General features: G+C 35.3%; 1 protein-coding gene across 1 annotated transcript; it reads right to left on the minus strand.

Moving 5' to 3' along the window:
• Positions 1–2,548: 2,548 nt before the first annotated feature.
• On the minus strand, positions 2,549–14,958 carry prlhr2a (prolactin releasing hormone receptor 2a). The gene is made up of 2 exons (XM_073844967.1): positions 14,477–14,958; positions 2,549–4,156 (listed from the first exon to the last, which is right to left on the minus strand). The coding sequence occupies exons 1-2, from the start codon at positions 14,944–14,946 to the stop codon at positions 3,514–3,516; spliced, it is 1,113 nt and encodes a 370-aa protein (XP_073701068.1). The 5' UTR covers positions 14,947–14,958; the 3' UTR covers positions 2,549–3,513.
• Between the last annotated feature and the right edge of the window lie 1,926 nt (positions 14,959–16,884).

Here is a 16,884-nt window from a genome sequence, read left to right on the forward strand (position 1 = left end):
GTGATACTGCCATGGCGCACTGAGCAGCATTTTCTATTATGTTTGTACAATAGATCCGAGACCTGGGAGCTTAACCTGGTCTGCAACCTGCAGCTTGAGAAATGAAGAGCTGAGAACATGTCTTAGTTACTCATTTGTAGGGTGCAGCTTGTTTGTCTTTCACACTTTTCTGTCATCCTCCTTGTGAATCACTGCTCTACTATCGAAGTCTTGTTTGTGTAGTTGGCTGTCTTTGATGTATTGGGATGGCAGACCATTGAAAACATCACTATCTATCATAGAAAAAGATTGAGTGGAGAGGGAAGAAGAAAGAGAAAAACTCAAATGATGTACTGAGTTGGTCACCATAGAAACGCTTCCTACTTTTTTTATTGGTTTGTCTTTTGTTGCTGTAGCTCATTGTCATTTTCGGCTGTTGTGCGGAGGATATTAACATGCCCAGACCGTTTCAAATGTTACTGACTGGAGTCTCTTTGTCTTTTCATGTTTATCGCACTACTGTTCACACACATTGGTGTTGCTTTGAATAAGCAATCGTACTGGTGGAATCATTAGCGCTTTGAATTAAAGTTATTTTAGTGGTGTTTGTTCACACAGATTTTCATTTTCATGTGTTGACTGACATACTAAAGAACCTGTAAGGTAGATGTACCTAAATGGGTAGTTTACTAAAAAATGAAAATTCTGTCATTAATTACTCACCCCCATGTCATTCCAAACCCGTAAGACTTTTGTTCATCTTCGGAACACAAATTAAAATATTTTGGATGAAATCCAAATGCTTTGTCATGTTCAAGACCCAGAAAGGTAGGAAGGACATTGTTAAAATCAGTGGTTCAACCATACTTTTATGAAGCTACTATGTGCGCAAAGAAAACAAAAATAATGACTTTATTTAACGATTTCTTCTCTTAAATTAAGCAAATTGGGTTTAATATAAATTGTAATATATTACATTTTAATTTAATTGCAAATAACATGCAGTTGCATCCAAAAACATTATTTCACTTACAGTTAAAGTCAGAAGTTTACATACAACTTGTAGAATCTGCAGAATGGTAATTATTTTACCAAAATAAAAGGGAGCATACAAACTGCATGTTATTTTTTATTTAGTACTGACCTGAATAAGAGATTTCACATAAAAGACGTTTACATTTAGTCCACATAAGAAAATAATAGCTGAATTTATAAAAACGACCCTGTTCCAAAGTTTACACACACTTGATTCTTAGTCTCACGCAGCCAGACCTTCAGACTGACGGCTGAAGGTCTGGAATTCATGGCAGCTTTCATTGGCCAAGGCCCGCCCATAAGACCGTTTGACAGACATTTCAAACAACCAATCACAGTTAGTTTAGTTTAGTGTCACGTTTCGGTTTGTGGAAATGCCCCCACAACAACAGACTAGGATGCAACAAGTCAGTCATTGAAATAACCAGCATTGAAAGTTAAAGAAGAAGAGGGAGAACAAGCAATAAGTCAGTACTTTGTTCGCGAACGTCGCAAATGTGTATAACAACAATGGCTTCTGCATAAGCACATAAGCACAAATTCTTTGGTTTTTCATCATTTTTGTGTATTTGAACCCTTTCCAACAATGACTATTTGATTTTTAGATCTGTTTTTTCACATTGAGGACAACTGAGGGACTCATATGCAACTATTACAGGAGGTTCAAATGCTCACTAATGCTTCAGAAGTAAACTTAAATTCATCTTCCTTTGTCTTCTGGGAAACAGGATAGTATCTTCTGTAACTTCTGAAGGGCAGTACTAAATGGGAAAAAATTATATTTAGGCAAAATAAGAAAAATGTACACTTCTTTATTTTGTTCAAAAGTTTTCACCCCCCCAGCTCCATCATTGTTCCTTCTGCAGCATCAGTAAGTGTTTGAACTTTCTGTAATAGTTGCATGTGAGTCTCTCAGTTGTCCTCAGTGTAAAAAAGATGGATCTCAAAATCATACAGTCATTGTTGGAAAGAGTTCAAATACACAAAAATGCTGAAAACCAAAGAATTTGTGGGACCTGAAGGATTTTTCTGAAAAACAGGGGGCAGTTTAACTGTTTAGGATGAACAAGGGACTCATGAACAACTACCACTAAACAAAAAACACAGCTGTGGATCATTCCAACTCAATATTAAGAATCAAGTGTTTGTAAACATTTGAAAAGGTTAATTTTTTATAAATTCAACTAGTTATTTTCTTTCGTGGACTATATGTAAACGCCTTTTATGTGAAATATCTTATGTCAGTACTAAATTAAAAAATAACATGCATTTTGTATGATTCTTATTTTGGTAAAATAGTTAACATTTTGCAGATTTTCCAAGGTGTATGTAAACTTTTGACTTCAATTGTATGTATATTACTCCCATTATTCATCTAAAGCACAACTAGCAATATTTGGAGGTTTGTACAGATCATTTACTCTTGGAAAACATAATGTTACATTTAGCTGAACAACAAGTTCATTGCAATTATTTTGTTTACCCAGTAATGTGTCTTTGTGTCCAAATCTTTCATTAAAATTCAAACAGTCACTTCTTTATTGACAGTTTATTGACCCATTAGCACAAAATATTGAGAGTTTTCCATCTCCATCAATGAAACAATAGTAATTGTGCTCTCATGGTGTTTCATGCCTCATTATAAAACACCCGCCAGTCCAGACACTGTTTATTGATGCAACGTTACATGAATAATTTATACAGAATTATACAGATATAATCACACGAAGTAGACTTTCCCTCGCTTGACACATTTTGGCACGTTTAGTTCTGTTCCTTATTTGCTTCAGGGCAGTGAAGATACTGGATTCTTGGGTCAATAATGAACAATTTCAACTACATTACAACATCCATAGAGTCATATTGGCTGCAAAATGAAAAAAAACTTTTTGTTTGAGCAGACAAAGTTTCTTTTGTATATAAAGACAGTAAGTTTTTGTATTCTTGCACACTGTATTATTACCACATTAAAGGCCTAAAAAGTTATAAAAACATTGAATTATTAAAATGCTTTAATATTTAATACGGAATTTCTAGGCTGTGTTATTTTTAAATATTTTATCTCCTTGTCTTAGTGACATCTTGTATAAACACATGCAGTTTGATCCAGCAGTCTGAAAGGCATTAAAATAAGCTGTAATTCACTTTTAAAGCTGAAAAGCCGTTTGCTTTTTTGAAAGCTGTATCTCAATGTTTCTGCCACAGTATTTTAGGGAGCATTCCTCTGTAATGAGACCAACATCAGACCAGTTTCCTTCCTAGATAATCCGTATCCAAATCACAGACAGCAGGGTGAAATCTTGTGGCTAAATCCATCTGCTTTCTCACATGGCTTGTACGTCCAAGAAAGACCATCTGTGTCCATCTAAAACAAGATGCATGTGGAGGAACCTTACAGATGGTGGAGTTCCGGCCAGGACCGATGTGAACATTTTTTCCCGCAAGTTTGCAACCCACGCTTTGGTAGTTTTTGAACTAACGCAGCGTGCTCTTTTTATGTCAGAGGACCACGCTAGCGGTGGCACAGTTGTTTGCGGGAATCCCGATGCCAATCCGTCGATGACAAGTGAACATCTTGCGCAATTCCGCCCTGAAACGATCGTGCAGCCATGCGTATAAAAACGGGTTACAACAAGATGAACTCATCCCACACAAATGACACAACAGCTGGATCAGAAGAAAGTAGCGCTTGTCGATCAGATCTATATCAATATCCCGAAGAACATTGAAGACGCTTATCGGCAGCCAGCAGATGCCAAAAGCCGCAACGACCAATGACACCAATCGAAACGTCTTGCGTTTCCGAGCCCGCTGGGCTTCCGCTTGGCTCTGGGTGCGATGACCTGGCACCACGCAGTTGCGAAGCTTCACCGAAATGCACAAGTAGGAGATGCAAAGAGCTGACAGAGGAAGAACGTAGGTGATGAAGAGCGTGCTGTAAGCGTAGGCTAGTCGCTCTTTCTCCTGACCCATCCAGAACTCCTCGCAGATGGTGAAACCTTCATCTTTGAACTCCACATGGTATGTGTGGGCCACAGCAGGAGCCACCAGACCACACGACAGAATCCAGATCCCGGAGAGAAGATATGTGCAGGCCAGAACTGAGATGCGCTTCTTTAGTGGATGAACAGTAGCGTAGTATCTAGAAGTTAAAAAGACAGTTTTAGTCTGAAGCAAAAGTTCAACTGGCTTTTGTTTTGTCTATTCATTTATTCAGAAGTACATTACAGTTTAATTCTCTGCAACAATGAATTCTCTTCTATTATGAGCACATTTTTAATGTCTAAATTCAAGAGATACTAAACTTTCCAATGAACAGTTGCTGTCCATTGTTTCTGGTTTCTAGTTTTAATAAAATTAGTAGTTTTCTCACACACGTCTGTTGGCTCGACACACTTGCAATAGATGGACTCATGCATTACTTATCTCTGCTTCTGTTCAGAAGAAAGAGTGTACACTCTTAAAAATAAAGGTGACTCACGATTCCGTAGACGAGCCTTTTTTGTTTAAATGGTTTTGTGAAGAACCTTTAACATCTGAAGAACCTTACTGTTTCACAAAAGGTTCTTTGTTGCGAAAGAAGGTTCTTCAGAATATAAAAAAGTAAGAAAGAGATGGTTCTTTTAAGAACCTTTGACTGAATGATTCTTCTGTGGCATCGCTGTGAAGAACCTTTGAAAGCATCTTTATTTTTAAGAGTGTAATATACATTTGAGACAACATGAAGGTGAGTAAATGATGAGAGAATTTTTGGGTGGAGAATCCCTTTAAGGAGACACTGCAGGTGAATAGGGTAAAAAACGAACTAATAGTTATGACTTTAATTACCAAGTTTATTGATTACATTGATAACTGCAAACATTTTTTTGTATTACAAGTTTTCTAAAATGTTACATTTATAAATGAGGCATTATTTAATGAGATATGCGCTAATTTTTGCATACATATCTAGCACCAAATTCGAAACACTGAATGAAGTCACTTTCAAAATTCTTGTTTATTTATTTATTTATTTATTTTTTGACATATTAGAGTCAAAAGTTTTTACAGAGGGGATTTTGGGTATCGTCACAACATAATTCAGAAAAAACTTAGAACAGACAGGAAACACTATATTTAAAAAAAATTTGAGGAATAAAATGTTGTATAAAATCAAGCAAATAATAAATGAACAAATCTCTCTGTAAAATCCTTCAGGATATAGACAGGAATAAAAATGTAAAGTTTGGTGTGTGTAAGTGTAACTGAAGTGAAGATTTATTTCGAGAAAACTTCCTTTAAAAATGTGTATTGTAATTGAAACCTATTGACACAAATAGATAAAGTGCTATACAAGAAATACTTAACATTTGTCTTTTGGATGTTTTTTTCCTCTAGTCTGAAAAAAAAAAAAGTTTATGAAACACCAAAAACAGGTGCATGAATAAAACTTTTTTGCCTGCATTGTCTCCCCTTAAAACGTTGAAAAAAAAATGTTGAAGTGATAGAAATTTATGAAGAAAGTCATTAAAATTAGTAAATGCTTGAAAAGGAAATTGTTTCCAACTCTGACTTTGAACCAATTCTGTAAAATGGCCCTATATAATATAATTTTGTAAGTATGCAAATTATATGATATCCAAGGTACACTTGTAATTCTTCTCCAAATAATTGTGAAGTTAATATTCATATTGTATTTTCAGAAAGTTTTGGAATATTTGTTCTCTCCCCAAATCTGTCACTACCGAAACACAGTATATATAATTTAATGTGAAGGGTTGTATTGACCTTTTAAGATTTTACTTACATCTTCCTCGGAAATATTTTTTTGCTATTTTATTCAAATGTTTTCAGAGTTAATTCATTAACAGTTACGACTGTAACAATATTTCAAGTGTGATTTATGAGATTTGTTGTATTTTGAATCCAAAAATAGCTGAAATCTTACTGATTTCAAACTTAAGGGTTCATTAGTTTGAATATACATTGAACCAAACATTATCATCTCAGTTGATAATTCAATATACTTTATTTTTGACAAAACATCCCATGTTTCGGCAGTGACGGCACGTTTAGTAATGACAGTAAAGCTTATAGCTACATCACATTACAGAATTTTAACTAACATACTAAAACACTACTACAACATACTAAAGTGTTAAATATGTGCATAACTGTGGTAAAAAAAAAAATCCCCTAAATAAAGTGTGTTCCCTTTTGTCACTACAGAAACAATGATGACATGTTTTCGTCGTAACTCTTACGGTAGTGACAATTTTAGATTATTTTGAGCCCATTTCAAAGATGCTAATCAGCATATGGTTAGCTAGAACAATTGTCCACACATAAAAACAACATTTTATGGAATAACTATCAAAAAAGTGTGTTTAATTATAGAAAAATAGTGTTCAGTAGTGAAATGAAAATGCCGGACACGTTTTTTTTTTTTTACATAAAGGTTCATAATTTACAAAGAAAAAAAAATCAAAAATATTTTTAAAAACAACAATGAAGTAAAATATCATTTTCATAATTTATGTTTAGGGTTCGGTGCAGCCTCCTCCCAATTAAGGGTACCCACTAAATGAGGTTTTACATTAATCTTATTGATATTTTAAATATTATTGTGGGTTTCAATAGATAATAAAAGGATCTTAATTTTTTTTAAATGTGCTTTTTGCTTGTGGGACAGCGGTTAGCGCCAGTTCTGTAGAATGGCCCATTTATGACTGTATATATTATGCGAAGATCAATAATCCTTTGAAAATATCAGATAATTTGACCGTTAAATTTAGTTAGTGTAAAATGTCATGTCATGTAGTGCGAGTCTTAAGGCTGAGACTCGATTCAATAAAGAATCGATTCTTTAATTCTGAGGAGTCGAGCTCTAAAAAGATCCGTATTCAATTCGCCTGAGGCGCTAATGCTATGTGATCAGCCGTTTGTCATCGTTTACACAGCGCAGCTAAATAACAGAAAGTGAAAGGTCTTGTCAATGATTTACAAAATTATACTTGACAGTATTTTACAAAAATGAGCAAGACGCTGAAATGACGTTTAAAGACTTCTGTCTAGCCTAACGCATGTTTACAAAGACAAACAATTATAAGAACCTTGGGAACAAAAAACGCATTCTGCGTGAAAAAGACCTTACCGTGGTATGACAGGTAAGTTTGGAGGATTTAATTGGTTAAGGTTTATGTACAACCTAGCTTAAAATGATCTTTATCTGACCGATTTGTTTAGGGTGACCATACGTCCTCTTTTACCCGGACATGGAGTCAAACCCATCCTGGGGATGGTGTCCTCTTTTTGGATTCTCAGAATATGGTCACCCTAGTTTAGCCTGTTATTATAATTGACTATCATTTGAAATTGAACATCTTTTTAGCACAAACTTGTTACAATGGACACAATCACATTTAACACGCACGCACGCACGCACGCACACACACACACACACACACACACACACACACACACACGTACGTAGAATTTGTAGTTAAAATAAAACTGATAGAAACTCTGTCACATGAACGTATTATATATTTATTTCGGCATGTTTTTGCAGTACCACAAAATATTTTCCTTATTTGATTGCAAAACTATGATGTTTATTCATTTTTAATTCATAATATGTGTAACTTTTATATTACTTTTATTTGATGGTTTGATGGTTACACCTCATGATATTTAAAATCTTGATGATAGTATTTTTCAAACAACCAACATACTGTTTCATTGTATACTGTTTAATAGGCACATGTTTCAAGCTAAGCTCGTTTTTTTATGTTATTTACCCTGGGAACGACAACATAATAAGCTGAAGCAAATATGATATTTTACACGTTGATTTTGTAAAGACTTAATCAGTGGGCTGCAAGAAACAGGATAGAAACAAGACCTCTAAATGAACTCTTTTTATTTGCTTTAAGGTGTAAAGGACCTGTCTGATGTTTTGCTGCAAAAGCTCACTCTTAAATGGACACACATTTCCTCGCCTCTGATCCAGCCTGGATGAATGCGTCCAAAACCCACGGTATATCAAGGGCTTTTAAAAACTGTATTCACGTAGGCTTCACCATGTGAAAAGAATAGCAGATGAACCACCAGACCATGTACAGGAGATGACGCTAGTCTGCGCAAAAAAAAAAGCCTTCACTGTAAGGTAAAAGGATTCCTAATGCACCTATTATACTACAAACCAACAATTTTTCATTTTCCTTGACAATCATGCAGCACCATCATCCATCACTGACTCACATGCCTACGCAGGGAGGAAAGTGTGAAGGTTAAAGGCTGCATGAAGCCACAAAGTTTAACAAAGAAGATACACAATGAATTTATTTTCAGAATTGAGGATAAGAAATCCGGGTCTATTTTAGGTGTCCTTTGTATTTCACAATATGGCAGTAATGTTGTTTTAGCTAGGGCTGGGAATCGATTCCAAAAAGAATCGATTCCTCGATTCCGAGGCATTGGGAATTGAGGATCCTCTCAAGGGGAATCGACTCCTCATTCAGAGCCGTTTTCAGTTCAACAAAACTTACCTCTTAAACAGAAGGCTGCATTCCATGAAGGCTGCATATTTCGGCTGCAAGTCATCAAACGTCGATTGACGAAAATAAACATAATAAAAACGACTCATTACTAAACTCGTCTGAGTTTAAGTATGCAGCCTTCAGTTTGAGAAGCACCCATTAATTTGCCTCTTGCTCGCTAATAGTTATTATAGTCTGATACATTTCCACGAAAAGATTCGTTCGGATAGATCATTTAAAGGGGTGCTATTATGCTTTTTCACTTTTTGAACTTTAGCCAGTGTGTGGTGTGTATGTTTGGGCATAAAAAACATCTACAAAGTTACAAATCTCAAAGTCCACTCCAAACGGAGATATTTCGTTTTAAAAAAATCACTTTTCAAGAACTACAACGAACGACTCGTTTGGACTACAGCGTTTGTTTTCCGCATGCAATGATGTCACAACGCGGTATCCCGCCTACTGAAATTCAATTCGTTGGCGGGTGGGGGATTCGCCTAACTTTACCCATGTAATATGGACAGCCGCTTTTGGGATGCTACAGCGAGCCGTAGGTCGGCTCGTTTGGGACTTCTGACCAATCACAATACTTTTGACTTTTCGGAAGGCGGGACCTGGAACTAATCGAGCCGTTTGTGCCAGCCTGGGGAGAAAGCTATTGTAATAATGTAAATTATGCGAAAAATAATGCGTTTTTCGAACAACTAAGCATGTGAGCATGTTCAAGTACACCTCAAAAACAAATTAAAGACTTTGTAAAGGAGCATAATAGGACCCCTTTAAATGAACCAGTTCAAAAAACGATTTAGATGTTATTTTACGGGAGAACTGGCTCATGATGTCCACAATTTTGAGCGCTGCACGACAGAATAGATCATGACGTGTCTTGATCTTATTTACATCTTAAATAAATGCTATTTTTAATCTTTCTATCAGCCAATGATAACTCTGAAAGAAAACGCAGAGAGCACGTATCAGTGGCCGAGAGCACATCTGGTTGACAGCTACGCCACGAGCTCTTATATCATCCTGCATTTATTGCAAAATTATAGCTCTTATATCAGTGTTGTTGTTAAAGTTCTGTTTATTTTGTTTCAGTGTATAGTTTGCTAATTTTGTCATTTTATACACGTCACGTCTTGTTTTATTCATGCAATAAATGCATGTCCACTGCTGAGCTGTGGGTTATGACTAATTTCCTGGGCAATGAATTACAATTTGAAATCAATTTTTTTTTTTTCAATTTTCAAATTTTCGGAATCGAACAGCCCTAGTTTTAGCCCTCCAGCTTTCTATGTGTCATACTACATAATATCATTCATTCTCAAGGCTTTTTTTGTGTACCATAAGTTGAAATTACTATTTATAAATGAACACTTATGACTGCACTTATAGGCTCTTCTGGCACCCTGAAAAAGAGCTGTTTTGATTACTGCGTCATTCAAATTGAGCTGAAAAACAATGAAACAGATGTATGTGGGATTGAAACAATGTGTATTTTTTAGAAAATAAAATAAGTCTAATAGCGTTCAACCATGGACATATATGAGAACAATTCTATCATTTGTCTTTAGTTTTCTGAAAGTTATTCAAATTCCCATCAGTGTCTTTTCTAGCACAAATGATGTATTTTGCGCACTGATGTCATAATTTTTTAAACAATAAATATTAAAATGCTTGATTATTATTTCACTCTTTTATCATACTTCGAAGTCTCTGATTTATTTGTATGTTGGACTGTCATACAGTAGTGTACGACTGCCAAGGTCTGGGACAAGGACAAAGAGACAAGCTATTAAGCCATTTCAAAATCCGCAAAAATAAATAATGAGGACATGGTAAAAAAGTTTTCAAGATATTTTTGTTATGACCTTGCTATAGCAAAAAGAAATCTATTCAAACAGAAATCTGTTCAAAAACTGTTCAAGTTAAAATCTACTCCTTAAAAAAGTGGCAAGTTTAAAGAAAAGCTTAATTGCTTGTAGAACAAACTTTACATTTTAAAGGATTAGTTCACTTTCAGAATAAAAATTTCTTTACTTACTCATCCCCATTTCTTACAGGATGTTTATGTCTCTCTTCATTTGAAAAGAAATTAAGGTTTTTGAGGAAAATATTAAAAGATTTTTCTCCATATAGTGGCCAATGGGTTAAAGGTCCAAATTGCAGTTTCAATGCCACTTCAAAGGGCTCTACCTGATCCCCGCCAAGGAATAAGGGCCTTATCTAGCAAAACGATAAGCCATTTTCTAAAAAAAAATTACAATTATATATTTATTAACAACAAATGTTCGCCTTTGCACTAGCCCGACCTCGCATTACTTAGTCACATTGGAAAATGTCAAGTACACAGAAGTACACAGCCGAACAACTAACCATGCATAACCTTTTCAACATTATTACACAATATGTGAAGGTGTGGATAAATATTTGTGGTTAAAAAATATATACATTTGTATTTATTTTAGAAGATGGCTGACTGTTTTGCTAGATAATTTTCAGATTCCAGTCATCATATGATCACATGCTGTATTCAAACTGATCAGCATGTGGCAGTGACTTTTATACCATGCATGTAATAATATGTTTTTGACAACCTGTTACGTAGACAAATTTGAATATCAAATATACTCTACCAGTCAAAATTTTGGGTTAGTAAGATTGATTTATCAAGGATGCATTAAATTGATCAAAAGACGAGTAAAGACATTTATAAAGGTACAACAGATTTTTATGTCAAATAAATGCTGTTCTTTTGAACTTTTCAATTTTTTTTTAATTCATCAATTCACCATGTATGATTGTTTACACTGATAATATCCATATGTCTATGATGGTTAATGTTAATAATAAAAAAATGCTTCTTGAGTAGCAAATAAGCATATTAGACTAATTTCTAGGGTAACACTTTACAATAAGGTTCATTAGTTAAACATTAGTTAATGTATTAACTAACATGAACTAAGCATGAACAATACATTTGTTACTGTATTTACTAATCTTTATTAACATTAGTTAACGGAAATACAGTTGTTCATTGTTTGTTCATGTTAGTTCACACTGCATTAACTAATGTTAACAAAATTTTAATAATGTATTAGTAAATGTTGAAATTAACATTAACAAAGATTAATAAATGCTGCATAAGTCCAGTTCATTATTAGTTCATGTTAACTAATATGGTTAACTAATGTTAACTAATGAACCTTATTGTAAAGTGTTACCTTCTCTAGTAGGGTTGCGACAATAAATCAATGCAACGTGATTCATGGATCGATTCTAAGATTTTACGAATGCATCACGGTTCTCTCCGGAATCGATTCTGAGCTTAGTTTTTAACAGCAGAATGCCTGCCAATCTTTTTACCCGCACACTCAAATGCTCGCAAAGAAGAGCACTGAAGAATGTTGTGTAATTTGTTATTGCTCCTCAGCTCAGATTGCTTTTATGACACAAAATTAATGTAAACAGCCCACTGTGGCTATGTTTCTATCACCCTGTTTTTATGTGCATTTTTTGAAGTATCACATCAGAATGATGGAAAAGGCAAAATTAAAAAAAAAAATCCTTAATTCATTGAGGTGATTTTTGAATTGTGCGAAAAAGGGTTGATGCGAATAATGGGAGATGGAAACGCATTTTGCGAACAAATTCTTCCACGCGCACCAAAAAAGTCGGGATGGGATAACCTGACTAACCAGTGGACCGATCTTGATGCACAGCATTTGAAATGTTTTAAGTCATTCTGAAATGCGTGACCAAAGTCTGTCATCAAAGTATTTCTGTATAATTGCCTCCCAGAACTGTCTTGCGTTCCCAAACACCTCTGAAAGCAGTGTCCGCTTTAATGTTTCATCTGCTCTTTCTGAGGCACAAGTAATTATTTAAGTATTAAGTAAATATTATAAATTTATAATAAAATATAATTATAATATAATTATAATAAATAAATAATTATTATATTCAGTGACTTCTCCTACTGTTCTTACTGATATTTAATGGCAGTTTATCATGAAGTGATTTTGTTCTCTTTGACTCTTTGCCTTGGATGGAAACTGTTCTTATTCGCAAATGTTTTAGGTGATATTCCAGTTTTGCACATATGTTAATTTCGCAACTTTGGATGAAGTGTGTGTAAGGAATTGAAAGCAAGCAGAGTATGGCTGTTTCTAAAGAATGCAGTGCTATCTACTGTAAAAAAAACTAATCTCAGAATCAATTAGAGAGAGAATAGCAATGCATTCAGAAAATCTCAGAATCGATGCAGAATGATTTCTTTATTCATGATGCTTCGATTTATTTTTCCAGTGCTAATAGTTAAGGCTGGGAAGGGCTGATTCCTCGATCCTGAGGCATTGGCAAAATTTGGAATCGATCCCATCAAAACGAAATCGACTCATTCAGAGCAGTTTTCAGTTCAATAAATCATATATATGTGACCCTGGACCACAAAACCAGTCTTAAATCATTGGGGTATATTTGTAGCAATAGCCAAAAATACATTGCATGGGTCAAAATTTTTGATTTTTCTTTTATGCTAAAAATCATTAAGAAATTAAGTAAAGTTCATGTTCCATGAAGATTTTTTTGTAAAATTCCTACTGTAAACATATCAAAATGTATTTTTTGATTTGTAATATGCATTGTTAAGAACCTAATTTGGACAACTTTAAAGGGGATTTTCTCAGTCTTTTTGATTTTTTTTGCATCCTCAGATTTCTGATTTCAAATAGATGTATCTCAGTCAAATATTGTCCTATCCTAACAAACCATACATCATTAAAAAGCTTATTTATTGAGCTTTCATATGATGTATAAATCTCAGTTTTGTCAAATTTAACCTTATGACTGGTTTTGTGGTCCAGGGTCACATATAGGTGCCTCACAAATGAAAGGCTGCATCCCATGAAGTCTGCATATCTTGGCTGCTAGTCATCAAATGTTGCTGAACGTTGATTCATGAAAAATAAACTGAATGAAAACGATCATTATTGACCTTGTCTGAGTTTGAGAATGCAGCCTTTAGTTTGAGAAGCACCCATTAAATTTCCTCTTGCTCACAAATAATTATTAGAAGTCTGATTCGCTTCCACGAAAAGGTTTGTTCAGATAGATTGTTTTAATGAACTAGTTCAAAAAATGATTTCGAAGTTATTTTATGGTGAAAGTGGTCCATGTTGTCCACAATTTTCAGGGCTGCATGACAGAATAGATCTAATTTACATCATAAATAAATGCTATTTTTAACCTTTATCAGATTCAGCCAATGATAATTCTGAAAGAAAATGCAGTGAGCACAAATCCGTGGCCAAGAGTGCATCTGATTGACAGTTAAGCCACAAGCTCTTATATTGTTTATTTAGTTTCAGTGTATTTTTTGCTAATTTTGTGCAAAGCATACTGTTAAAGTGAACATCATTCAGCTGAATTGTGGACATGATACACTTCATGTCTTGTTTCCACTGCTGAGCTGTGGGTTATTACTAATTCCATGGGCAAATCAGTCAGAGCTACAAAAAATATTGTAATTTTTATCAAATCAAAACGATTACAAAACCAGGATTCGGAATTGGAATCAATTCCAAAAATTTCAGAATGGAACAGCCCTACTAACATGTCATTTGATGCTGAAGACTGGATTAATGATGCTGAAAATTCAGCTTTGACTCACAGGAATTAATTACATTTTAAAATACATTAAAATAAATTGTAATAGTATTTCATAACATAACAGTTTTTACTGTATTTGTAATTAAATAATATGGCGAGTAGGCTACAAGAGACCTTTTCTTTTCAAAATATTAAAGCTTTTGAATAGTAGTGTACATGACTAGTCAGTCAAATCAATCTGCTACATAATCATGTGCCACAAAATCCCCAGTATGCTAGTAAAACATTTATGCAATGATGAAATGCTCACAACACTCACATGCATCGCTCACCTGTCTACCCCAATAGCTGTCAGTGTGAAAACCGACACATACACCGTCACCGGCTGAATGAGGAACACCAGGTAGCACATGAATCTTCCAAAAACCCACCCGCGAGGGTTAAAAGCGTATGCCAGGGTAAAGGGAACGCAGGTTGCACACATCAGCATGTCGGAAAACGCCAGGTTGCCGATGAAGAAGTTGGTCACGTTGTGCATTTTTTTGGTGTGGCAGATGACGTAAAGCAGTAGGTAGTTACCAAAAACTCCAACCAGGACCACGAGAGCGTAGCACGGGATGATGAGGGGTTTAAAAGACTGAAGGAGCTCCACACCAACAAACTGTGGATTGCGCTTAGTTGTGTTTGTTGACTGGAGCACGACTTCGTAGATTTGGCCTGCGCTGGAATTCTCCACAGTGACATTTTCCAGGCAACACGAGGGCACGTGAGTGCTGAGCCATTCGCCACCGCTGCCATCCATCCTTACGGCTTGTAGAGACCTAAAGAGTGGGTGTTTTGACATTTTAACAAGGAAGAGAGATACGTTTTGGTTAGATTTTTTTCATACACTGAATTTTTAACTATTAACAGATGGATTGAAATGTCCGTGAAGAAGAAGTGAGCCAGTTGGGTGCATCCTGTGGAGGCGTGTGGTGCCAAACATGCAGTTTGCAATCTATAGGTGCTAGTTTGTCTTGAAAGTTGAGTTGGCTCATATAATGAAGTGACTTTCTCAAACTCTAATGAGCACAGCTACAATTTTTCTCAAAGTTCCTGTCCTCTATACTAAACCACTTTCCGCACAGCAGTGCTTCTGAACATTAGAGATATGGAGTCACGTCTAAAAGCCACTTCATTACAGCCTTGACTTACTTCGGATGGCTGGTTTCCATAGCAGGTTACTTGTATAGAGAATCAGCAGGACTTTTAAGATTTGTGTGTTCCTTTCAGTGTACGCTCTGTCAGTCCAAACAGCAGTAAACAGAAACTTGTAAGGACGCTAATGAAAGCCAGCATGATTTGAGTCAAAGATGTGTCTCGGCTGCAATCACACGTGTCCGTTGCTGTTGAAATGCAAATGAGCCTCATTCACTCGCGCCCTCTAATTAAGTGAGTAAATGGTTCAGAGATTAAGCATAAACACTCTTTGGTCCTTCCTGTAACAAGCTACTGCAAAAGCAGTGGTTGTGTTTTCTCTTTTTGTCTCTTTACCAATCAGTCAGTTGTTGCCAAAACAGTAGATGCTGCCTAATTCATTTTCATCTTTTAATGCACATCTCATCATCATAAATCAGGTTTTTTTTTTGCAGAACATATTTTCACATTCAGAATCAGACAAATGGAGCACCAATCACTCTTTGCAGATAAAATGGTTTCTAAATTGTTTTTATGGACAATACAATATTAAAAATGGCCATATGTTCAGTCCATTTAATTTTAAACAGCATGTGGAGCTGAATGTCAGAGACAATTTATTTAATTAGCACAAATCTTCATTAGGCACATTCAAAGACGAGATTGAATAAATATCCCTAGGGTGTCAACTGGGTTAGATGAGAATAAATTAACAAGCTCTCACTGAATGAGATATTGAATATTTACAATGCATTTCCATTTATTTGAAATTAAGTGACATTAAGTGAATATCACAGTAATCTTAAAATAAGAGTTTAAGTTTCCTAAACACTTTCCTAATACGCTCCCCACTTGCCTTGTGTCTTGTTTGACAGTAATAAAAGGATGTTACTATGGAGGTTTTCTAGTTTAAACCGCTTTAGCAAAAATGAGGATCTCTTTGGAAAGCCTGATTAATTTCAGCAATTAATTTCTTGTCTCGGTCCGTTATACTGTAATTTTCGGTCTGTTTTAATGAATCTCATCAAAGCACAGATTCACCAGTTTGCATCATTACTCATAACCAAGTCCCTGCAAGTCATATTATGTTTTAAATATTGTAAAATTTGTAAAACAAATCAAATATAAAATAAAATAAAATCTACAATAAAATAATTAAATAAAAATAAAAAACCTTTAATTATTGTCTTAATTATTTTTTTACTGGTAAAATTTTTAAAAAGTAGTTGTGAGATGCCATCACATGTCGCATCTCGCTTGCCATCTCCTCCTGGAGTCAGACACAGCTCAAATCGCTGCATGCCATCCATGTTCCAGGAGAGCTCTATTGTGCTCTCTATTGACAGCTTACCCTCCACAGGGAATGGAGACTCCATCCTCAGGTGGTCCAGCTCATTTGGAGTCAGTTCGGGGAAAGCCCAGGCAGACATGTTACTTCCCGAGAGTCTTGCCACTGCCAGCTGATTTATTTCCTGACTGAGACACCCCTCGGCATGGATACGGCAAGCGGCAACCTCCGGCTAGAGACTTGGTTTCAAAAGGGAGTCAATCCATAGACTCCCCA

This window comes from Garra rufa, chromosome 1 (assembly GCF_049309525.1).
Source record: "Garra rufa chromosome 1, GarRuf1.0, whole genome shotgun sequence".
In the NCBI taxonomy this organism is placed as follows: Eukaryota; Metazoa; Chordata; class Actinopteri; order Cypriniformes; family Cyprinidae; genus Garra; species Garra rufa.